A 24,329-nucleotide genomic window follows, 5' to 3' on the forward strand; every position below is an offset into this window, starting at 1 on the left:
AGGTATTGTCTGTCATGAATTGAAAAGGTGATATTAAGGGAGGGTGGCTACAGAAATGACCAAAATTCATCCCAAACATGGAATGTTTCATAACACTATCCAGAGAGCAGTATGTAGGCCGGAGTGTCTCATTGTCCTCTTTACCACTAGACAAGGACGAGTGTTCGCTTCTGAAAGTGGAAATGTGTGTCGCACGCACGCACGCACACACCACACACTCTCCTCTCCTCTCCCCTCCCCTCAGGTATAGAGCTATCAGGAGAGAAGGAGGTGGACTTGGCCACTCAGGTTCAGGAGTTGTTGGAGTTCCTGCAGGAGAAACAAGGTGCCCTTGAGCAGCGCGCTGAGCTCACACACCGGCGGCTGGAGCAGTGTGCTCAACTACGCCACCTACAGACGGAAGTCAAACAGGTTATAAATACATAAATAAATACTTACTCCACTGGTTTGTTTGAGATGAACAAAGAACCGAGCCGGTTCGGTTCCAAAATATTGACTTGTCCCTCTGGGCAGGGTCGGGTAGTGTCCAATTGCCACGGGTCTCGTTCGGAGCAGTCCGAAATGCATTACCTACGAGGATCCGAGAGGAAACAAGCTTTAAAAAATATACTGTGTATTTATATATATATATATATATATATATATATATATTAAACCCTTCAACTTTAAAATATATATATATATAGCCTATAGCAGGAGGAGGTGGAACGTTTTGTGATGTGAGCTGTGGAGTCGTGGACCCTGACTGGACTGGACAGGTTTGTGTTTGTTGTGGATGTCACAGTGATTGTTTAGTCCCCCCTGGAATCCGAGATCGCTGAAATTATCGCAGATTTCTCGGCCGCCCACGGATTTCTGTCCATTCGTGGATTTTTCTGCCGTCCGCAGAATAACAGTCACGAATCATTTTTTGCTTTTTGATAACTGATCAATTTAGATGTTTTTTGTTTTCATGTCCACAGAATCAAAGTAATGGTGAAAAATAAGCATAATTTAGCATCAGACACAGTTCGGGGCTTCGGGGTCAAAAGACCCGGTCAGATCGGGTCCATTTTATTGTTGGATCCAATTCAGTTCGGCTCCGTTTCGGACTGCATCCAATCACTCTCGGTGCCATTCCGGGCCGGGGCTCGTAAATCAGATCATTTTCTCTGGCAATTCGGTTCGGTTCAAATATGCTCAGTTTCGGCTCGGCTCGTGCTACCCTCTAACACCTAACACACACACACACACACACACACACACACACACACACACACACACACACACACACACACACACACACACACACACACACTTTCATCGATGATAATTTATTCCTCTCCTCTCCTCTCCTCTCCTCTCCTCTCCTCTCTCTAGGTGTTAGGGTGGATTGGTAACGGTGAATCCATGCTAAATGCTAGCATGGTGAACGCTAGCTCTCTGTCAGAGGCGGAGCAGCTGCAGAAAGAGCATGAGCACTTCCAGATGGCTATAGAGGTACACACACACACACACACACACACACACATACACACACACACACACACACACACACACACACACACACACACACACAAAATACACGCACACACAAAACGCACGCACGCACCGTCGGCGTGAGCGTCTGGGAAACCGGGGATTTCCCCGCTGGGCCGCTAGGGGGAGTCCGGCGAGCGGGCCGCTGCAGGTCACTGCAGTGTTTCAATTGAAACGGGCCTCGGCCGTCAATGCGAATGATCGTCGTCCATCAGAAACCCCCATTGGGGCCCCCTTTCTGTAACGTGCTAGTTCTGCCTATGTCCTGTTGCCAGGGGGGACTCCGACTGCCAGTAAATCTCAGTCCAAATAAATTACGCTCATATGTGAATGACACTCTATCGGAAGCCCCCCTCAATGGGCCCCCTCTATCACGCTGTCGCTGTGCCTGTGACGCTGCACACCGATTGGCTTCACTTTGTAATACGAGCTAGGCGCGCGGTTTAGTTGTTGGGTGGACTATCAAAACAAGTTGTTATTAGTTAGAATACATCACAGAGCCTTTCAAACGAGAGAGCATTTGTGAGTAAAACCACTAATTAACAAGAATGCACGCTCATTTTAAGATGGCAACAACAAACATGGACGCAACACTGGTCTGTCGCATCCTATGGTCGCATCCAGTCAGATGAAACATGTCATGTGGACAGCTGGACACGTTAAAACGTTTCCTTGAATGGAATATATCTGAGGAGCAATTATGTCAACTTCCCCAAAAGGCTGTCCTGTCTTATTAAACCAGACGCTGGGACAGCATCCACTGCTTGTATTGTATCCACAATATAACTTGTGAGTATCCTAATTTATTACCTTAACATGTCACGCCAATGCGCAAATGGTAATGTGGGTAGCCTACAGTAATTAATGTACAGTATTTGTGCAAGTTGGCCCTACATTTGTGGATAGCCTATGCATTATGTTCAAACAGTTCAATCCAAAACATAATGCTTATAGTCCAGTAATTTTAGGCCAAAATTAGGCTAAACCTAAAACAAATTGCAATAGTAGCAAACTCAACTGATTCTGTATCCTCATTATATCCTTAGTGAGAGAAAAAAAGTCCCAAGGAATCCCATCAGGGCAAAGTTTTGAAAACAACCTACCTACCTTCACTTACTATACACTATAATATAAAGGAAAAAATGACTCCCAAAAAAATCTGCTTTAAGTGGGATGTGAGGGATCAAACTAGGGGTTTTTAATTATTCGGAATCCATTGCAAGCATTTGTTTTGCACGAAAAACATTCATTGGGCAAGAAATGGCCACTCAAAATGATGGTTTAGTGATGAGTCATCAATTTTCACAGTCTTTTGGGGTCCGTTTTTAGTGTGGCGTTGGAACCGTTCATTTTGAGGAGGGGGTGCTCAAGTGAAAAATTGACAATTAATTAATAAATAATGCTCAATTTTGACAATTAATTAACTCATTGAGTGCCAGCCTATCACCACTAGAGGGCGCCCAGTGACCAGAGAATAATAGAGATATGCTGGTAATGCATGCCCAAGCCCTGGAGCCCAAGCCCAAGCCCTACTTGCCTGAACACTTTCCTTTGTGCATGTACAGGAAGAGGATGAAGTTAGCTTGAAGTTAGCTATTGGCTACCAAGCATTTTAGAAGCCTTATTTTCGTCAACTTAGCCATGATTAAACCTTGCACACCTCATGCATGGGAAAAAAACAGAGAAGAATGAGCTCTAAAAAATCCAATGCAATCCTGGATTGCATTGGAGTGGATTTGTGCAGTTTGTTCACAGCTTTCAAACAAAAAAATCCGATTGGAAATCCGTTCAGGCATTCTTGAGATAATCGCCATTATGTTTTACATGTAATGTAAACAAAAATGGCTGCCCTGTATGTTAGATGGGGTTGTATGGGGGTGGAACATGCAAAATCGCGATTGAAATCATGTTTACTGTCAAGATTCCAGGATGACCTCCCACTTGGGTAATGACGCCCCCTGGCGATCATTCAGAGAAACTACTTCAGCTCCCGTACTAACGTAGGTAGGAAGGGCCTGTCACTCAAACCGGAGTGACCCGCCTCCAGGCTATATAAGCCCCCGGAGGCGGAAGTAACATCCTCTTTTCACTCTCTGCGATATCACATTCAGATAAGTTGAAACTCAGCCTTTGTATTATTATTCTTCGCGCATTAGCCTAAAGCGGTGGCATTGGAGTCGCCCACCGGCGAGTGTTGAATTAACCCGTACTTAAGAATACTTATTCTTGTCCCGTCCTAATACGACGGTTATTTCCTTCTATAACAAAGGATTATTACTGCTTGTTCAGGCCTCCGCCGAAGCAAGCGTGGCATAGCATTAGCCGTTAGCTTGTTAGCTCGTCTGCTCCTTGTTAACTCTAGCTACACTGCTTCGCCATGGATCCTCTGGCCTTCCTGCCGAGGCAATGTCCAGGCTGTCCAGGACTCATCGACGGACAGGATCTTCACCCTCTCTGTGTCGGCTGCATGGGCGTTGCACACGCCTTTTCTGCACTGAGTCCTCAGGGGAGAGCAGGACCCTTCTGTGACTTCTGCGTGGCCTACGACCACGATGTACTGGTACACCGCTTCTACCTAGCCAGGGCAGGCCTCGGGGCCTGCGCTCCACCAGGTGGGTCCACTGCTCTCAACCCCACAGCCCAGTCTTTCCTTCCCCAGGCGGCCCGCACCGTTGGTCAAGGTGCGGCGCTGCCTTCCGGAGATCCGTTTGGCAAACAGCGCGCCATTCCAAGTCAAGATGGCGCCGTGCTACATGAGACACCGCCTGCCGCGCAACCGACCGCAGCTAGCTCCACTGTCACTGGAGCTGGCGGGTCTGGTGAAGTCGCCGCTAAGAAGGCGACCAAGAAGGCTAACATCCCTCCGGTAGCCTTTTCCCCTTCGGGCGCGGTGCCCAAAAAGAAACGCTCGGATGTGACCGTCGGGGACGTTCCCCTCAACGTGAGCATCACCAAAACAGTCCAGACTTTCAGGCGTGAGTCGGACCTGAGCTCCTGTCAGAGCGAGGGTTCTGGTTCTGAATACTCTGGATACACGGCCGAGGAGGAGGAGGACTCCGTCTAGGACGATGGTTCTCGACTCACGGTCACAGTGAAAGGTAATGCCCCTGCGGCTCCAGCACGTCAACTGGACGCCGCAGGGAGCTCCCAGTCCTCCTCAGGCGCCACTGCCCCTCCACCCGCCAGTCAAGCGGGTGAAGCGGGAGCAGAGGACGTCGATTCTGCAGCAGAAATGCTGGATCATCTCACGGTCTACATGAGAGCTCTTGCCAGAGTTGGAGAGGAGTTGCCACCTCCTCTCCCCTCTGAAGAGGCCGAGGATGATGACGAAATGCCCGGGCAGGAGCCTTCGGTTCCCGCCCCGTATGTCCTCTCCAGGCTGCCGCTGGTGAAAGGATTCACCAAGGCCCTCCATTCCTCATGGAAGACACACAAAGACCCCAGGAAGCTGCCTTTTTCTGTGTTGGATGTGGTTGGCGGTGCGGAGGCAGGCATGTCCACCTGCCCTAACCTGGACCACCTGTTGGCACAATCCTTTCTGGGTTCCGTCAGACCCCAGTACAAGGATGTGGGCACGGCTAAAAACGGGCCGTTTGTCGGCCCCGTCGGCACCAACCCGCCGGGGTTCACTGTCCTGGAGGACAAGATGCAGTCGGACAGGGCTCGTAACGCCTACCGGTCCGCTGCTCTGGCTGCTAAGGACCTTAACCTTATCCAGCTCTTGCTAGCTTCCACCAAGGACCTGGTCAAAGGTCTGCCCACGGGGGAGCACACTGCGGAGCTAAACACCCTTTTCGACATCATGCTGAAGGTCAATTGGCATGCGGTCAAGTGGATGGGCAGGTCCATGGATTATAACCTCCAAGCTGAGAGAGCCCGCTGGCTCGACTATGTCGACCTCGAGCCTAAGAGGGACGTGGGCGAGAAGCCTCTGGGTCCTCGCGGGGAGATGTATAAATCCCTCCTCAACATGGAGAACAGTCCCACCACCCTCATGGGCGGCGGTTTGGAGCTGCTGCAGGGCAGAGTCACGTTCTTTAAGGCCGCTAAGGACATTGTCGAGTCCACCACAGTGCCACAGGAAGAACCGCAGCAAGCTAGGAGGGCGTCCCGCTCCTCCCGCGTCAAGGAAAGGGGCCGCTCTGCTTCTTTTAAGAAGCACTCGTCTTCCTCCAGGGGAGCCTCTGCAGCCAGGGCGCCTGACAGGCCCCGCAGCAAGGTTGTGGTTCCCGAGCGCGCTCAGCCGCGCCGCCCGTCCAAGGATGGCAGGCAGCCGTCTTCCTACCGCGGTGGCCGCGGTAGGGGACAGCGCAAATGACACTCGGAAGAGGGGGATTGTGCTGGGGCGGGGGTCCGAGGTGTCTCTCGGTCCCCCTCCCCCCAAACGAGGGCGTTTTTCTGTACCCCGTGTCGGGGAAATAAAAATGTTGAATTTGATGCCTCCTGTGTCAGCAATAAATATGTTGAAAGAGCAAAGTCTGTCTCTGTCCAACTCTCTCGCACTAGCACAGACGACCCCATCATGCATGCCTCCTGTAGTAATGATGAAGTCCTGTCAGGACTTGATAATCAATCACAGGTTTTATCAGCAACCAGTAATGTTATTGTCAAACAATTATGTGGTTCCTCAAGCGCGCGAGTGGGATATCCCTCGCGTCGACAATATGACTCCTTTATGCATGCCTCCTGTAAGAATGATGAAGTCCCGTCAGGACTCTTTAATCAGTCACAGGTTTTATCAGCAACCAGTAATGTTAACGTCAAACAATTATGTGGTTCCTCATGCGCGCGAGTGGATTTTCCCTCGCGTGAGCGATGCTATGAATTTAACTTTGAGTCAGAAATTCTGTCGGCCTACTATGAGCCCGGGTCAAGGGACAAGCATAAAGGCCTTAGAGCAGGTATTAAACGTAAAAGTTCCTCTCCTGTCAGGGGAGAATGCTTTAGTTGTGGGCGAGTCTGTTTATCAGTCGAATCGCTTTGCTCTTCCTGTTGCTCTATCGAGCGAAAACCGAACGCTTCCGGTTTCACCGGATACGGATTCGCTAGCTCCCCGCTTCCGGTCCGGCCGCAAAAAAGCTCCGCTAGTCAAGCGGTACAATCAGAAGGTGTTCCCGCCTTGCGGCCTATTGAACCCCTGCGCTCCGCATCCGGGTGTTCCGGATACGGATACGCAGGTTCCCCACTTCCGGTCCGGCCGCCAAAAAGCTCCGCCGTCACGGAAGCACAGTGGTGGGGTTTCTCTCGCTCAAAACACGCTAGCACGCTGCGCGCGCCAGTGGAAGTTATGCAACCCGAGCCATTGGGTATTTCGAACGATAACCAGGGGTTACAGGTTACAGTTCGCAGACATACCCCCGCTTTCGAGCAGGGTTATTCATACCAGGGCGCGTGGTTTAAAAGCAAATCTTTTGAGAGAAGAGATCAGCTCCTTGCTAAGCAAGGGTGCTATAGTGGAGCTGGACAGGACCCAATCCCGCATGGGATTTTGGAGCCGTTATTTCCTGGTGCCCAAAAAGGGGGGGGGGCTACGTCCCATCCTGGACCTAAAGGCACTAAACGTGTACCTGAAGAAATACGTTTTCAGGATGCTAACTGTACCCACCATGTTACGGTCGGTCAGGCAAGGGGATTTCCACTGTTCAGTGGATCTGAAGGATGCTTATCAGCACGTCCAGATTTATCCCCCACACAGGAAATTCCTACGGTTCGCCTTCGAGGGTCGCCTGTACGAGTATACAGTACTCCCTTTCGGTCTGTCACTGAGCCCGAGGGTTTTCGTGAAAGTGACCGAAGCAGCCATCGCCCCGCTGAGACAGCAGGGCGTCAGGTTGGTGACGTACATCGACGATTGGATGGTTTCAGCGAGCTCCGCCCACGAAGTGGCGCGTCACACACAAGTGGTTTTGGCTCACCTGAAGGCCTTAGGTTTCATAGTCAACCACGGCAAGAGCATGCTGACTCCAGCAAGTCGTCTTACATTCATTGGGGTCCTTCTGGACTCATCCGACATGTCGGCCCGTCTCTCAGAGGAGAGGGTGGACAGGTTTCGGGAATGTCTCGACTCTTTTCAAGTGGGCCAGGAGGTCACTTACAGGAGTTGCATGGTACTGACGGGAATGATGGCTTCCGCAGTACATCTGTTGCGTTTGGGCAGGTTTCATATGAGACCTTTTCAAAGATGGATGTTATCCCTCGGGATCCCGCCCTCCTTGAAGTACAAGAAGGTTACGGTTTCCCCTTCCTGCGCGATCGCCCTGTCTCCGTGGCTGGTGGAGGGGTTCCTCACCAGCGGAGTCTCGATTGGCGAGGTGGTTTCCCGCAAGTCGATCACGACAGACGCCAGTCTCAGTGGATGGGGAGCCACTTTCGAGGGGCGCACAGCGCAGGGGCTTTGGCCTCTGGAGATGAGGGGTCGTCACATCAACTATTTGGAGTTGATGGCTATACTCCTGGCGCTCAAGCATTTCGAGCCTTGGATTTTGCATTGTCACGTCCTGGTCAGGACAGACAATACGACGGCCATGTTTTATGTCAACAAACAGGGGGGCCTGTCGTCGTTGCCACTGGACCGTCTGGCTCGAGAATTGACGGTTTGGTGCTTGTCGCGCCTCAAGTCGATCAGGGCCTTACACGTCCCAGGTCTCCTCAACAGCGGAGCAGATCTCCTGTCCAGGGGAGGTTCTCGCTACGAGGATTGGTCTCTCCACCCCAGGGTGGCGAGCCAGATTTTTCGCGAGTTCGGTCAGCCAGTGGCGGACCTGTTTGCGTCAGCGGAGAATACGAAGTGTCCGTTGTTCTTCGCGGTGAAGGGCAGTCCTCCCTTGGGGTTGGACGCCTTAGCGCACACGTGGCCGAGAGGTCTACTGTACGCGTTTCCCCCCTTCGACTTAATCCGACCCACTCTGGAGAGAGTCAGGAGGTTCGGTCTGGAGATGCTCCTGGTGGCTCCCTACAAGGGCACGTGGAGGTCGGCGATCGCCCCTCTCCTTTGCGAACCGGGTTGGCAGCTGCCTCAGTGCAGGGATCTGTTGAGTCAGGCCAGGGGGGAGATCTTCCACCAAGACCTGCAGGTCCTAGACCTGTGGGTTTGGCACGTGAAAGGTTAAACCTGCTGGCGGCTGGTTTTTCTTCTGAAGTGGTTGCTACCATTCAGAGTGCTAAGGCGCCTTCTACGAGGGCGTCTTATGATGGAAGGTGGAATGCCTTTGAGGACTGGTGTGAGTCGCGTGCTCCACCGGTGGTGGCCCATGTGGCGTCAGCCCAGGAAATTCTGGAATTTATGCAGGACCGCTTGAGAAGTGGTCTTGCATTTTCTACCCTTAGGGGGTATTTGGCGGCTATTAATGCCTGTCACCTGGGGGTGGCGGGCAAGGCACCTTCTAAAGTCCCGGAGGTCATCAAGTTCATGCAAGGAGTTGAACGTTTGAGGCCGGTGACTAGGTCTTTGTTCCCAGTTTGGGATCTGCAGGTGGTTCTAGGGGGCCTTTGTCGGGCTCCCTTTGAGCCGCTTGTAGGGATGCCTTTGAAACTTTTGAGTTTCAAGACGGCTCTTTTGCTGGCTTTGGCCACGGCTAAAAGAGTTGGTGACCTGCAAGCTCTCTCGGTGTCTGCGGAGTGCATGCAGTTTATGAACAATGATCTCAAGGTGTTGCTCAAGCCTCATCTTAAGTTTGTTCCTAAGAACATGGTGGTTCCTAAGGAGCCTGTTGTTCTTCTGGCTTTTCATCCTCCTCCGTTTGTCTCGGTGGAGGATGAACGGCTGAATTGCCTTTGTCCTGTCAGGGCATTGAAGGCCTACTGTGACAGGACTGCTGGTTCTAGAGCTTCTTCTCAGCTCTTCGTGGAAATGGGCAATGTTCTTGTCAGAAAGCCGGTGTCTAGACCCACTCTTTCGAGGTGGATTGTGGATGCTATTAGGCTGGCTTACTCTAGTGCGGGTGTGGAAGTGCCGGCGGCACTTAAAGCCCATAGCACTAGAGGTGTGGCTACTTCGTGGGCACTGGCAAAGGGAGTCTCCGTTCAGGAGATTTGTGTTTCGGTGAATTGGTCTTCGCCTTCTACCTTTGCAGCCTACTATCACCTGGATATCGAATCCTCTTCGCTAGCGCATTCGGTTCTGGGTGCAGTTGCCTCCTCTACGTCATAGAGGAGTCGGATCTTCCCCTCCCACAGGTGGGCATGTAGCCACCTGGGGTATTTTGGGGGGGACCCTGTGTTTTCCTTATATAGTGTGTCTTACTTATAAGGCGGACTTGTCCTTTTCATTTAGTTGAATGAGGCGGACTTCGGTCTGTCAGGGTCTCTCCTTAATTTCTCATGCCTTCACACCCAGGTCCGGTGGGCCTGGGACCTTCTGGGTGATGGGTCACGCCCGTTTGGGCTGTGCTCACCCGTATGAGGGGTGTGTGGGGGTATGAGAGTAGGTTGTGGCTTAGAGGGGAGTTTAAGAATCCCAAGTGGGAGGTCATCCTGGAATCTTGACAGTAAACGGTAGGTTCCGTACGGAACCATTGTTTACTTAGAGATGGAAGGATGACCTCCCACGTAATGCCCCTCTGTTTCACTGAATGTGGCAGAGAGTGGTATTAAGAGGATGTTACTTCCGCCTCCGGGGGCTTATATAGCCTGGAGGCGGGTCACTCCGGTTTGAGTGACAGGCCCTTCCTACCTACGTTAGTACGGGAGCTGAAGTAGTTTCTCTGAATGATCGCCAGGGGGCGTCATTACCCAAGTGGGAGGTCATCCTTCCATCTCTAAGTAAACAATGGTTCCGTACGGAACCTACCGTTCACCAGATTTGATGGGGTCCAAAAAAAAAAAAAAAAAAATTAAAAAAAAATGTTTTCAAATTTTTTTTTTTTTTTTTTTTTTTTTTTTTTAAAGCCGAACTTGTTCGGGATCGGCACTCTACGATACGCTAATAAAGCCGAACTAGTTCAGGATTGGCACTCAATGAGTTAATAAATAATGCTCAAAATGTTTTTGCTCGCGCGCTACGCGCGCTCGCATAGGGCCGGTCTGATGCTAATCCCAGGGCTGAAAATTCCTCCCACACCGAGCCTGCACGCACGCACGCATGCACGCACTCACTCACTCACTCACTCACTCACTCACTCACTCACTCACTCACTCACTTAGTTAGTTAAATAAAGTTCACGATTGGCCATATTTATGTTGTCTGATAAACACAGCTTTAAAATACTGACTGAAGAATCTCTCCTCTCCTCTCCTCTCCTCTCCTCTCCTCTCCTCTCCTCTCAGTCATTGTTTCATGCTAACTCTCTCCAGAAGACTCATCAAAGCGCTCTTCAGGTGCAGCAGAAAGCAGAGGTGAGCCACTTGAACCTTTTCTGAGGAGAACTTTAGCCAAAGAAATGGTAGATCTAAAAGGTCACAACGCTAGCTTGTAATTTAAAGATGGGTTGCCATGTTTTCCCCCCCCCCTAAAATATGATGATCAGGTAATATCATTTTACTAGGAGGATTTTTTTTTCTCCAAAAAAAGGTACAGAAAGTGTTAAAATGTAGTTTTTATGTGGCCACTCCCACAGGTTCATCAATTAAGTATGCCTGGTTGTCAGGTGAGTGGTGACCCAGCTGAAGTTAGCCACAGCCACAGTGTTGGGTTGGGTGTATGGTAAAAGGGGAGTGGATGAGTTTATGATGTAATTAAATCTGTGTTTTTCAATCGGACCTTTTGACTCAGTGGCTTTCAGGAAGAAAATAAAAATAAAAAGGGAAGGTCTGCACATTATAAGCCCACCCGGTGGTCTATTACAATGGTTCTCAACCTGTGGGTCGGTACCCCTTGGGGGGTCTCCAAATTATTTTGGGGGGTTCCCAGATGATTAACTTAATTTAAGGAACTTTTAATACCTCTAAAATGACAAATGATACTGGCCAAAATTAGAGGCAGAAATTGTGAAAATAGACGATCTACATGCTCACAACGCGTTTGTGAGCATGTAGATCTGCTATTTTCACAATAGAACTGTATACAAAATGTAATGCCTCAACTCAGTGCTCGTCAGGGTGTGGTCCCCAGTTAAAATATGATTATTTTTGGAGGGCCCCCAGTTAAAATATGATTATTTTGGTGGTCACAGCCTGAAAAGGTTGAAAACCACTGGTCTATTAGAGTAATTTTAACTCCATAGAGGTGTGTGTATGTGCTTGCAGGTGTTGCTGCAGGCGGGGCACTATGACCCAGACGCCATCAGGATGTGTGCGGAGAAGGTGTCCACTAGGTGGCAGCAGCTCATGCTGAAGATGGAAGACCGTCTGAAGCTGGTCAATGCTTCAGTGGCCTTCTATAAAACCTCTGAACAGGTCTGTACCATAGACTGTAAAAAATATGGACGGTGGGAACACATTGGTTTCTGTGCTGCGAAAATTAAGCTTTTTTTGCCCCTGTATGGGTGTCGCCATCATTGCTCTAAGGAATGCTATTGGCTGCCAACGGTCACGTGATACCGCAAGGATACTTGGGTAAATGTGTTAAACCTGCCAAAAATAAAGTACACAAAGGAGAATCATCACAAGCCTATGATCACAAGCCCCTCCCACAGCACACCCTGCTTTAAAGCTGTACTGTGGAAGCTGCTCAACTAGTGGTCAGTAGCGGTATTGCTTTTTTCGGCCGTTTCGGCCCGTCATTTTTCGACCAGGATTGAGGGAGTAGCAGGCAAGATTCCTTCACCAATGTAAACACAGTTGCTGAGGGAAGCTACTTCCTGAAGAGACAGCAAGACTCGCTGTGATTGGCCGGTGGTGTATGATCCGCGCTGTGATTGGCCGGTAGTGTATCATGTGGGAGATGACATCATTTTGCTGGGAAATACAGCCCGTCAGGCTATGTAGAAAACATATAAAGAAAAGGCTTTTGGGGCTGAAATTAACGGAGTGGGTGTTCTAAAACTTTCGCGATTTAATAGTTAGGACAATTTTAAGATTTGTTTTATTAAAAAAGTTACATAGTATAACTTTAACATCAATTATAATATAAATTGGACCATATTTTCACAAAACGCATATCGTGGTGATTGAAACGAGGCTTTAAACTATAGCGACAGGAACCATGAAGTATTTATGAAAATGCTTATTAAGGTAAGCAAATCTAACATAAAAGTTTGGGGGAAAGGAATGGAATCCTATGGAGAACATGTTGCTTCTGGTACCAGAACAGCGCAACTAGCGGCTAATCATATGAACTTTTAGGTCTGTGTGTGTGTGTGTGTGTGTGTGTGTGTGTGTGTGCGTGCGCGCGCGCGCATGTGCGTGTTGTCCCCAGGTGTGCAGTGTGTTGGAAAGCCTGGAGCAGGAGTACCGACGGGATGAGGACTGGTGTGGAGCTCATGATAAACTGGGGAGTGGAGCGGAGTCGGACCACGTTTTACCTCTGATCAACAAACACCTGGAGCAGAAAGAGGCCTTTCTGAAGGTTACACACACACACACACACCCACGCACACACACATGCACATGCACATACACACGCATACACACACATACACACACACACACACACACAGGCGCACACAACTACACAACCTATGAATCGTATGAAAACCAAACCCAGGGTGAAGTGAGTGGTGCAGGCATTCATGAGATGGAGGCAATCTTGTTTTCTTCAAATGTAAACAAACATGGCTGCCATGTTTGACAGATAGAGCTGTTCTGGGAGTCAAACATGCATTTCGCGATCGCGATCATACTGAAACTGGAAGTGGAAAGCCAACTCGGGGAAACTCGTGTTTGGCAATAGGCTCTATTCACGCCCCGCCCACTCAGCAAATTTCTCAGCAACTTCCTGGTGCTGACGTCAGCTTTGAAGGGTAAACCCTGCTAAAATAACACAGAAATCGCTGGACTTAAAGCCAACAAATCATTATTTCGAACGGTAAAGTAAATTATAAGGGAGGGGTCATTAATAATGACCCCCCCCTCCCAAGGAGGATTTTAGGGGAGGGTCATGCTATTTTGATTTTAATCTCGGGGAGGGTGATGCTATTTTAATTTGAGTGTCAGGGAGGGTCATGCGATTTTGAATTAAAAAATAGTCCAGGTTTTTATAGGCCTATATATATTTTACTACAGTGTTCCTTTCAATAATACTATTATTATAGGTGCCATCCCTAGAAATGCCCCACAGTCACTGCAGTTAGTGAATGAACTAAAGTGGCTGTGTTTATACTACAATGTATTTTCCTAAAACAATGGAGAGCTGTGTAAGGCAGCAACAATGGTTGTCAGAACTGTATCCCCCCTCCCTAAAGTAAAAAGTGAAATGGTGCTAAAAAAAATAATTAACGACCGCTCGTTGAAAATGCGCATTTGACCCAGATTTGATCACAGGCAATCAACAGCACAAAATTAATGGCAGCTGTTACAAGCCTTCTCTTTGTTGTGCACATGTGTCAATTGTTTTATCTGTAACCTAGATGTCAAATAACCTGTTCTCAACCTGTGAGAACTTCTCACCTTTTTTGTGATGTCCACGTTGACTTTTACACTAGCAGCAGTAGGCTACTCACTGTATGTTACTTTAGTTTGGAGGGTGTGTTAGTTTATATTTGGAAATGTGTTTTTGGGATGAAGTGCAGCTGGGATCTCAATGCATCATATTAGCCTATTCATTATTGTGCATTGCTGCTGCCGCCCGCACCCGTTTTGAACCCTAAAAAAAATCCTAATTATTTACAGTAAAAAAAGAAAGAAAGAAAATAAAATTTGCAATGCCCACCCAAGTTTAGGTTTTAGGCATAATTTTACTGTTGTAAATATCATGTTGTAGGGGAGGGTCAATCTTTTTTATTTTAATGCTTGGGGAGGGTCATTGATTTTTCCCCCAATTGAGAGGGAGGGTCATGGCATTTTATAAAGGGGCTTATACATTTTCTCCAGTAACACCCCTCAATAAAAAACGACCCCTCCCTAATGCTTTGTGCCTTTTACTATCTTGTGTTTTTGATCATGCTAGCCGTATTTTATACTTTACTATTCGGAAATTGCATTAAATTTGCGATTTCTGTGTTAAAGGGATATTACACTTTCAAAGTCATTTTATCGTCTAATCAGGCTTTTATGAACACCCTGAACAGTTTTTAATTTGCTTGATTCAATATTTAGATATTTGATGTAAATGTTACCAGGCCCGACACGCCCAGGCCCTCTCCATATACACACCCATTGTAACTTCAAACTCCATTTTAACCATGATAGATTCATTAAAAACACCCGTTGTTTTTTCTGTTGACTCATACTACCCTCCTAATACGTGAGCAGGCCGTGTTTTTTCGATAACTTTTTTCATTAATTTTTAATAATTATTTGGGAAAATGAAAAATATTTAATACAAAAATGGATTATTAAAAATAAATGAAAAAAGTTATCGAAAAAACACGGCCTGCTCACGTATTAGGAGGGTAGTTTGAGTCACCAGAAAAAATAATGGTTGTTTTTAATGAATTTATCACGGTTAAAATGGAGTTTGAAGTTACAATGGGTGTGTATGTGGAGAGGGCCTGGGCGTGTCGGGCCTGGTAACATTTACATCAAATATCTAAATATTGAATCAAGCAAATTAAAAACTGTTCAGGGTGTTCATAAAAGCCTGATTAGACGATAAAATGACTTTGAAAGTGTAATATCCCTTTAACTCTATGGGCTTTTAATAGGGTTTCCCCTTCAAAGCGTGAAGTCATCACCAGGAAGTTGCAGAGTGGGCGGGGCGTGAATAGGGTGTATAGAGACCAACGGCCAAAACTTGGGAAACTCATGTTAGGCAGTGAGTGAGTGTGTAACATTTTTCATGTTTCAGGCGTGTACTCTGTTTAATAACATAGTTCATATTTCATGTTTCAGGCGTGTACTCTGGCCAGGCGAAACGCGGAGGTCTTCCTCAAATACATCCACAGGAACAACGTCACCATCCCCGGAGCAGCAGGCCACGCACGCGGACCCCAGACTCAGGTCAAAGGTCAGCAACAACACCCACAACCACAGATATAAAGAGCTAGATGCCTCGTTCGCCTCTGCAGTTCATTGGAGCGACGTGCAACAGTTGTAGTCCGGACATCCTGGAAAAACTAAGGGAACGCTGTCAGTCAAAGTGACTACTGGCCAATCACAGCGCGACTTTTCCGGGACTTATCCAAGGACTACAATTCAATTCAACAGAGCCAGTTCCGATGTTGCGCGGCTCAGCTGTTCTTACAGGCTGCGTACGTAAAGACCCGCCCCCACCTACCTCTGATTGGCCTAGCAACTTCCCTATGTGTGACGCACGTGGAAGCAATGCACACGTGATTCCCTTAGTCCCTCGATGCACATCCATCAGAGTCGAAGGAGGCGTCTACCTTTCTATGTCTATGCCCACAACAAGCTGTTTGTTCACAAAACACTGAGGGACGTGTGTCTTATTACTGGGGGCGGACATAGCTGAGTAGCTAGAACTGAGGGTGGTGCAGTCGGTACAATGCTCGCATGTAGATCTGCTATTTATCACAATAGAACCGAGTTATACAAAATGTAATTCCTCAACTCTTTGTGCTCGTCAGGGTAGGGGGGGGGGGGGGGGTCCCCAGTTAAAATATGATTATTTTGGGGGTCGTGGTCTGGGTCGTGGTCTACCCTCACAAAAAACATGCAGTAATCCTGGTCTCTATACTGCCTCCCCCTGGCCAGCCGGGGCGCCTGATGGAGGGGAAAGGAACTGGTTGGAATAACGTGTTCCTTCCACGCGCTACGTCCAACCGGGGAAGCTTCTCCCTGTCAGGTGATAAGAAGCGGCCTGCTCACTCCTCATACGTTGAAGGAAGCATGAGCTCAGTTGTGGGCCCTCCCCAGGTTGGCAGAGGGAGAGCAGTACCCAGGATTACAGCTTATAGGTAATTGGCACCGGGTGGAAAATGGGTCATGATGAAAGAAAAAAATGATTAAAAATGTCCTGCCGTAATCTGAAGACTAATATCATTCATGGATGGATGAATGGATGGATGCATGCATGGTTTTATGTTTATGTGTAAATATAATATTTGTAGTTACTATTACACTACTTAATTTTATCTCTCTTGTCTGTCTGTCTGTCTGTCTGTCTGTCTGTCTGTCTGGCAGCCATCTTGAATGAGTTGCTTCAGAGAGAGAACAGAGTTCTTCATTTCTGGACGTTGAAGAAAAGACGCCTGGACCAGTGCCAACAATATGTTCTGTTTGAGCGCTCCACCAAACAGGTAAATCTATCTACCTACCTACCTACCGACCGACCGACCGACCGACCGACCGACCTACCTACCTACCGACCTACCGTCCTACCGACCGACCTACCTACCTACCTACCTACCTACCATATCTATCTATTTACCTACCCACAGTATCTACCCATCTATCCATCTCTATCTATTTACCTACCTACCTAAGCTTAGTCAGGAAGCTTGAGGGAGGGATTTGGTGGGAGGGGTTGGTGTTTGACTGACAGACCCTCGCACGCCTGTTTCTGCGTGCGGGAGAGTCCGCACAGCACAGTGTTCAGAGAGTGATAATGTACAATACATACTTTACTGTTGTTCTTAAGATTTCATCCAAAAACAAACTATCAAAAAGTACACAGACCTGCCTGTGCCTGCTTGTTTGTGCTGTATCATGAAAGGGTGTGTCCTTGTTTTGGTGTCCAGGCCCTGGATTGGATCCAGGATACAGGCGAGGTGTTCCTGGCCAATCACAGCCCTCCTACAGACGACCGGCACCAAACCCAGGAGCTGCTCAACGAGTACCAGCTGTTCAGACAGTCTGCCAAGGTGTGTGCGTGCGTGTGTTACTATATTTGTGAGGACCAAATGTCACAAGTTTAGTTTATTTCATTTTAGTTTATTTATTAGCACACTTTTATAGAACATTGAACAATACATATATCATAGAAATATAGCAGGCTTATTTGGAATCTTTCCCTTATTGGAAGAGGTCATTAATGAACAGATTTAAAAGTTCAATAAGAGCAATACAATAAAATACAAGGGGAGCAGCTGTGCAATAAAGACGTAAAAACACAGAAACTGCACAAATGAAAATAGACACAAACAATTGACAGAAAGAGAGAAAGATTAGGAAAGATAACACATCAGTAAACTACATCATGTGGACTACAGTAAGGAAGAAATAAGATATTGCTTTAGATGTTTCATAAATATTGGCAAGGATAGTTTTGAAGTACGGCAGAAGGGTAAATCAAAATCATCTCTTTGCCATGTGGGGTAGGAGCGAATGTCAGAAGTGACATAGAAGAAATTATGAAAAGAAGAGGGATTGTCTTGTTTGCAGTTTTTAATTTAAACATAAATAAACAGGTTTGAATAATATTTACTTTGTCAATAGGCAATAACGAATATTGAATAAAGAGAGGAGCTTTGGAACCGTTTGTCCAAATGACAAAAAGACACATGATCACAAAGACGTGCGTGAATGATCGGCGGGCCAATCGTCACCTACTTTGAAAAGAAGGTTGATGACATCAGTGGTTCTTTTCCCCGTCTCCCCCATAAAACGTGTATCCCCAACATAACATGTCTGTCCTCCTTCTCTCCTGATGAGGTCCTAAAACCAGTGACCTCCTCCAGACCTACCACCTGCCCTGCCTTGACCCAATCCCTTCTCCCAATCTTCATCTACTCCCCTTCGTAACCTCCATCATTAACACATCTGTAACTTCAGGCTGTGTCCCATCTGCCTTTGAAGGACAACTTTGTTTTTTTACAACAAGGGTTCATATTTTAGATAGTCATTAGAGAAAAGAAAAGATGAGTGTTAAAATGTTTTCATTTACTTCTTTCTATCGTTTTAGAGATTTTATCAGTTTTGGTTTGCATGCATGCTCCCAGGTTGGGGGCATGCATGCAAGTGGCTAAATATGTATTTTTAGACACAATAAGCCCATTCCCAAGATGCACCACAATCTTTCTTGCTCAGATGTGACTTATGGGGGCTTGTGTAAATAGTAACAAAGAAGGCTTATTGTGTCTAAAAATACATATTTACCAGTAGCCACTTGTATGCATGCCCCAACCCACTGAAATCAAATGCTAAAATGGCTAAAACAATAGAAACAAGTAAATAAAAACATTTTAAGGCTCATCTTTTCTTTTCTCTAATTACAATCTAAAATATGAACCCTTGTTGTAAAAAAAAAAACAAGGTTGTCCTTTAAGGCAGCCAGAGTATCATCCTTTGTTCCCATCCTTTGTTCGGGTGACTAATATTGTCCTTCTAATGCGTGAGATTTGTTTTATTTCATTTGTTTTATTTAATTAATTTATTCGGTTTCATCCGAACGGCAGCAAACCAAGGACAAGGTGTGCCTGCTGATCCAGCTGGCCGACGGCCTGGTGGAGACGGGCCATGTCCACGTGTCTGAGCTGAAGAGATGGGTGTCCACCGTGGACAGGCGCTACCGAGACTTCTCCCTACGCATGAGACAGTACCGAGACACTCTGGAGAGAAACCTGGGAGTCAGCTCTGAGGTAGGAAGAATAATAACTAGAAAAGATGCAATTCTGTGAATTGCGAGTGTGGTTGCCTATTTATTGTCCGGATGTGAAGCATGACCAATCCTCAAGCTAGCAGCTCTCCCCCATTAAACTCAATGGACTTACTCTATAATGATGACGTCACCAAGAATGCTGTTTCCTGATTGGCTAATTTGACCGTAGTAAAATATGCTGCTTCCTGATTGGCTATGTTTATGCAATGTTTGTGTTCCGGACTAGAACAATAGTCTGGTTGCCTTACTGGCAACCACACTAACTAGAAAGATGCAATTGGAAATTGCAAGTGTGGTTGCAGTGAGGTATTGCCTAGATAGCCTCTCTCAAGAACAGACTCTATGCTTCGCGAAGAGGAACTTTTCTTTGGCGATGGTAAGCCAGATTGCCACCCACCTGACAACCAGGCATACTTAATGAGCAGGAGGGTGTGGCCACATAAAAAAACATAATTTTAACACTTTCTGTACACCTTTTTATTCAAACTAAAAGGAACCCCTAATCTAGACAGCCGATGGTTCCTCGCTAATCAGTCAAAGTCTGCATGTTTCTCATAAAATGGAGGTTTGGTCAATTCTACCCTCATAGATGGTTCCTGCCCAGAACTGCTTCATCTCGCCCCGGCGCCATGCTACCAGGGCAGAGGCCATCAAGGTGAAGGGCACTAAGTATAGCAGGGCCGGCTGGCCCATTCCTGTCAACTGCATCGCAGCAAAGGTCACCACCATCCCAAGGGAGTAGGCGATACAGCAGGAGACGAAATAGATCTTCCTGGAGTTGTTGGTCCACACGTCAAACCTGCTGCAGTAGGCAACCAGTAAGCCTGGGACCAGGATGTCTCCGTAGCCTAGCATGGAGAACTGCCTCACCCCGCACAGCTTCTGAGCCGTCGCCGATAATCGTGGGACTAGCATAAATAGAGGCAGTTTCTCGAAGGGTGCCTGGGGTTCATCATGGACCTGCACCACATCATTGGTTGCACCCGGGCCCAAGGCAACCTGTGCCATCATGCTCAATCCATCCTCAGTGAAGAACGGACTGATGAAGACGAAGAACACGTCGTATACGAGCAGGAGGCCGAGCAGCATGACACAGACCTTGAAGCTGGACAGTGAGAAGGTCTTCATGAAGTACAAGCAGAAGGCGACGGCGAGGAAATCTTGCAAGACCCAGATCCACTGCTCCTCATTCCTGTAGACTCCCCAGACCGCTGCTGTGCTGATGCATGCTGCGGCCAATATGAGCGACCGCACAGGGAAGGTACAGTTCCGGTTGGAGAAGCGCATACTGCCACAGCCTATCTTGTCCATCACAGCATCCATACAGCCATACAGTGCGTGAGCAGAGCCCATGCAGAATATGGCAATATAGACGTACACAAGAACATTGTAGAAGAAGTATGTAAGGAGAAGCGTAACGCACATTGTGGTCACGAAGATGGTCACTGTGAGCGGCGAGTGCAGGCACAGACTGCTGTCGTCTTCTTTGTCTCTGCCCCCTCCTCTGCCAGACGCACGGTTGCTCAACAGGTCTCTCTCACGCACCCCAGACCAGTAACCGCCCAAGACCACCGTGACAACGGCAATCAGTAGCAGGAGAATAGAGTCAAACGGAGAAGGCTGTGGTGCATATAGTTTCGCTTGCATTTGCGTACCACCAAACACCTGCTGTGCATCGAGCATGTCTCGGTACCTCATGAGAACCACAGGAATACGGATCCTCTCATACGCTGACTTCTCAGTCGCTAAAGGAGTGATCATCGTGTCTGTGCTGGCAATGAGCAGAGCCGATGCCCCGAGATCTTGGGCAATTTGACCCTTCTGACTGAATGGACAGAAGCCTCTTCTCACCACTAGGGCCCTGTCTCTTGACGGCTCTGGACTGACCACAGGGGCCTCACACAGCAGAGTGGACATCATGTTCATCAGTGGACTCTGGGAAGCACTCTCAAGAGTCTCTGGCAGGGGGCTCCACGCGGAATTGTACACAAGGCAGTATTCCTTACTAGAGACACCATTGGAAATGTGCAATATTCCCAGTTGGCAGTTTATCTGCGATGACAAGAAAATAACCGATAAAACAATGATCCAAAGTATTTTTGCCATATTGATATTGAACATTCGCAACTTAAAAGGTCTGTTACCATTAAAACACTTTGGCAGAAATAACTCTTCGCTTGAGTCACTGCATTAACCTGTATACCTTCCTCAATGTTCCGTATTTCAATTTAAAGGACATAGTTGTGATGACGACATACATCATGTCGTCATCACAACTATGTAAGTAGGTAGCAACCACCACAAAGTGTCCGTCTGTCTGTCAGTCTGTCTGTCACACCACACACGTCACACTCTTGCCCTGCTCATATCTCCGCAACCGTTGCCCCGATCCATGCCAAATTTTGCACACACGTTCCTTACCTGCCAAACTACAACCTCCAAGGACCCCCGGAGCTCCAGGGACCCCCAGGTCCCTGGGGGACCCCCAGATGTAAAAAATGACCAAATGTGCTAAACTGACCAAATGACCACCCCAACGGGGCTGCTCACGGGGAATTCCCGGGGACCACCCACTCCTGGTGCTCCAGAATGGATGCAAAAGTGGTGGCGCCCCCAGTGGAGGACCCCCTACACTGCAGCTCACATAAAATGCCGTAACTCCGGCTAGGAGCGACCTAGCGAGACCTAGCGAGCCGGGGCCGGTACCTATTCGTCCGCCTTGCCGGCGCGGAGACCCCACCCCTCATTTCTCACATGGCCCTCTTCTAGCGCCACCATCAGGCCGATTCTTGCAAAACACATTTTTGGACACTGCTCCTACAATTTTTGCCCTAAAATCACGCAAATCGGTACACAGTATGTCTACACTCATCCCATCAACATGAATCTCTCCCATATAGCGCCACCTCCAGGCCGATTTTTACAAACACATTTTTGGACACTGCTCCTACAGATTTTGCCCTCAAATCACCAAAATCACTACACAGTATGTCTACACTCATGTCATCAACATGGATCAGGAAGATTTTGGCAAAACACATTTTTGCCCTATTTGTGGAGATAAGTGACCTACGGTCGCTTAACTCCCGATTAGGGAGTCTTACTGGTAGATAATGTCATAGATATGACAGTGGCCACAAGAAGTCAGCTATTCAAATGCCGTCGTTAGAGTTCGCTGACAGGGTTGGGTTCTGTGAGGGAGGTGAAAAAGAAACATATCCCTTCTCCAGTGGGGGAGACAAACTAGACTGCACTCTGTCAAGGTGCACTAGTGGCCATATATGGCCTACTGCTGTCTGTATGTATGTGGGTGGGCAAGTTGGCACTCAGCCGAGGTGCCAACTTTCGCCTTGGTATTTATATCAGGTCGCACTTGTTGGTGGTGATGTCACCCCGTGTTTTTTCAAGGGTTTTCCCATTGGATGACGTAAACACAGACACACCGGACACAGGTACACCGAACGCAGTACTTGCACACTCTGCTGGCGCAAGTAATAACTAGAAAAGATGCAGTTGGAAATTGCACGTGTGGTTCAGGCAGACAACTCTTGGATTAATTTAGAATATATTTGTATTGAGCGTTCACTGAACAATAATTGTTGAGCATGATATATGAAGCATAGCATGAGCATGATGAAGCATGGTTTGGCGTCAGGACTCTGTCTCTCTTCATTCCCTGTAAGTATAAACATTTTAGATATGTTATCATATACCAAATAGAATTATCATATACCAAATAGAATTACGGGGACTGAATTAAGACCCCCATAGGGGATGTAGAAACAGAGGTTGGGGAGGTGGCGGGATTGCAAAATATCAGCAGCAGATAGCAAGCAGCAGACAGCAGAGCTGAGCAGCCGCACAGCCAGGCAAGAAGCCAGAATGAAGCAGTAGGCAGATAGATCTAAACACCCGCCCTGATCAGGCAAAGAGATCATGTGACTGATCACCTGATCAGGGAGGCGCACTCCCTGAGTTGTCTGCGTGAATTAGCTTCGCAAGCTGTGCCTCATTTGCCTATTTGTTGTCTGAGTAGCCAGAACGTCATGTGAAGCCTCGAGCTAGCACCACTCCCCCATTGAGCTCAATGGACTTACACTATAATTATGACTTCTCCGGGAATGCTGCTTTCTGATTGTGGCTTATACGGAAGCAAAAACAGGCCGGACTAGAACAGTAGTGTGGTTGCCCTACTGGCAACTAACTAACTAGAAATATGGGTTGTAATAATATATAGGTTGCCGTTGACTTTAATGGGTAGCCAATCAGAGAGGGGGAAAAGGATGACATGATGATGTCTGATTGGGTGAAGGGTTACATCAGATGATGAGAAAAATAGACAAGAAATACTGTAGTGTCCGTAATTCTTTTTGAGGAGAATAACCTTAGTCTATAAGGGGTTTTGGTATAACATACTGGTCCCAAGCCCACGTGTTGTTGTTATTTATATCAGGTCGCACTTGTTGGAGGTGATGTCACCAAGAACGCTGCTCCTCATTGGCTAAGGGCCCTGCCTTTGTACTGTCGGTAACTTTTTTGAGGAGAATAAACTTGATTCAAGTCATTGGGGAAAATGTATTCACAAATAAATGATCTCAACATCAATCAACGCATCTCTTAGCAAAATGCAAGCACACGATTCCCGATGAAGCCGGTCCCTTTTATGGACTTGAGATCCCTGACACCTTGTCGTGTGTGTGTGTGTGTGTGTGTGTGTGTGTGTGTGTGTGTGTGTGTGTGTGTGTGTGTGTGTGTGTGTGTGCGCGTGTGTGCGTGTATGCGTGTGCGTGCGCTTGCATGTCTCCAGGACAAGGACTTGGAGTTGGACATCATTCCTGCCAGCCTGACGGACGAACAGGAAGTCAAGCTGCGTGACCCCAACCACGAGGTCAACGAGGAGAAGAGGAAGTCAGCACGCAAGAAAGAGTGAGTAGAAAGAAAGAAAGAAAGAAAGAAAGAAAAATAACTATTTCAGCATGCTAACTTTTCAAAAGATTCTAATACATTTTGATACCATGTGAAATGGGACGTTCTGCAATGTAATGAGTAGTTTTAACGATTAGAAAGAAATGGCGCCCTATTATAATGATTCACCCAAAGAAGTACAGAAGTACGTTCTAATCATGAATCGCTCTAATGAATTGTTCTAATGAAAAGACAACACTATTGAGTAGAGTAGAGAAGAATGACTGAATATTTGGATGAAAGAGTTTCTGAAGATTGTGTGTGTGTGTGTGTGTGTGTGTGTGTGTGTGTGTGTGTGTGTGTGTGTGTGTGT

General features: G+C 47.5%; 2 protein-coding genes across 2 annotated transcripts in view; one reads left to right on the top strand and one right to left on the bottom strand.

Annotated features, from left to right (window-relative positions):
* The window catches only part of kalrna (kalirin RhoGEF kinase a), a gene marked incomplete at both ends in the record, with an annotated part of 160,617 nt that overhangs the window by 50,577 nt on the left and 85,711 nt on the right, over window positions 1-24,329 (top strand). The window contains 10 exons of the mRNA XM_080752719.1: window positions 245-411; window positions 1,360-1,479; window positions 10,783-10,851; window positions 11,701-11,850; window positions 12,812-12,961; window positions 15,385-15,499; window positions 16,636-16,751; window positions 17,193-17,315; window positions 18,849-19,031; window positions 23,859-23,977. Coding sequence (XP_080608845.1) covers window positions 245-411; window positions 1,360-1,479; window positions 10,783-10,851; window positions 11,701-11,850; window positions 12,812-12,961; window positions 15,385-15,499; window positions 16,636-16,751; window positions 17,193-17,315; window positions 18,849-19,031; window positions 23,859-23,977 — 1,312 coding nt within the window. The remainder of the gene's footprint in view (window positions 1-244; window positions 412-1,359; window positions 1,480-10,782; window positions 10,852-11,700; window positions 11,851-12,811; window positions 12,962-15,384; window positions 15,500-16,635; window positions 16,752-17,192; window positions 17,316-18,848; window positions 19,032-23,858; window positions 23,978-24,329) is intronic.
* On the bottom strand, window positions 19,604-21,157 carry LOC308308079 (signal peptide peptidase-like 2A; the record flags this gene model as incomplete). The annotated part of the gene is made up of 1 exon (XM_080753448.1): window positions 19,604-21,157. The coding sequence occupies one exon, from the start codon at window positions 21,155-21,157 to the stop codon at window positions 19,604-19,606; it is 1,554 nt and encodes a 517-aa protein (XP_080609574.1).

The sequence above is a fragment of the Nannobrachium achirus genome, assembly GCF_963921795.1.
Source record: "Nannobrachium achirus genome assembly, chromosome: 22".
Lineage (NCBI taxonomy): Eukaryota > Metazoa > Chordata > Actinopteri > Myctophiformes > Myctophidae > Nannobrachium > Nannobrachium achirus.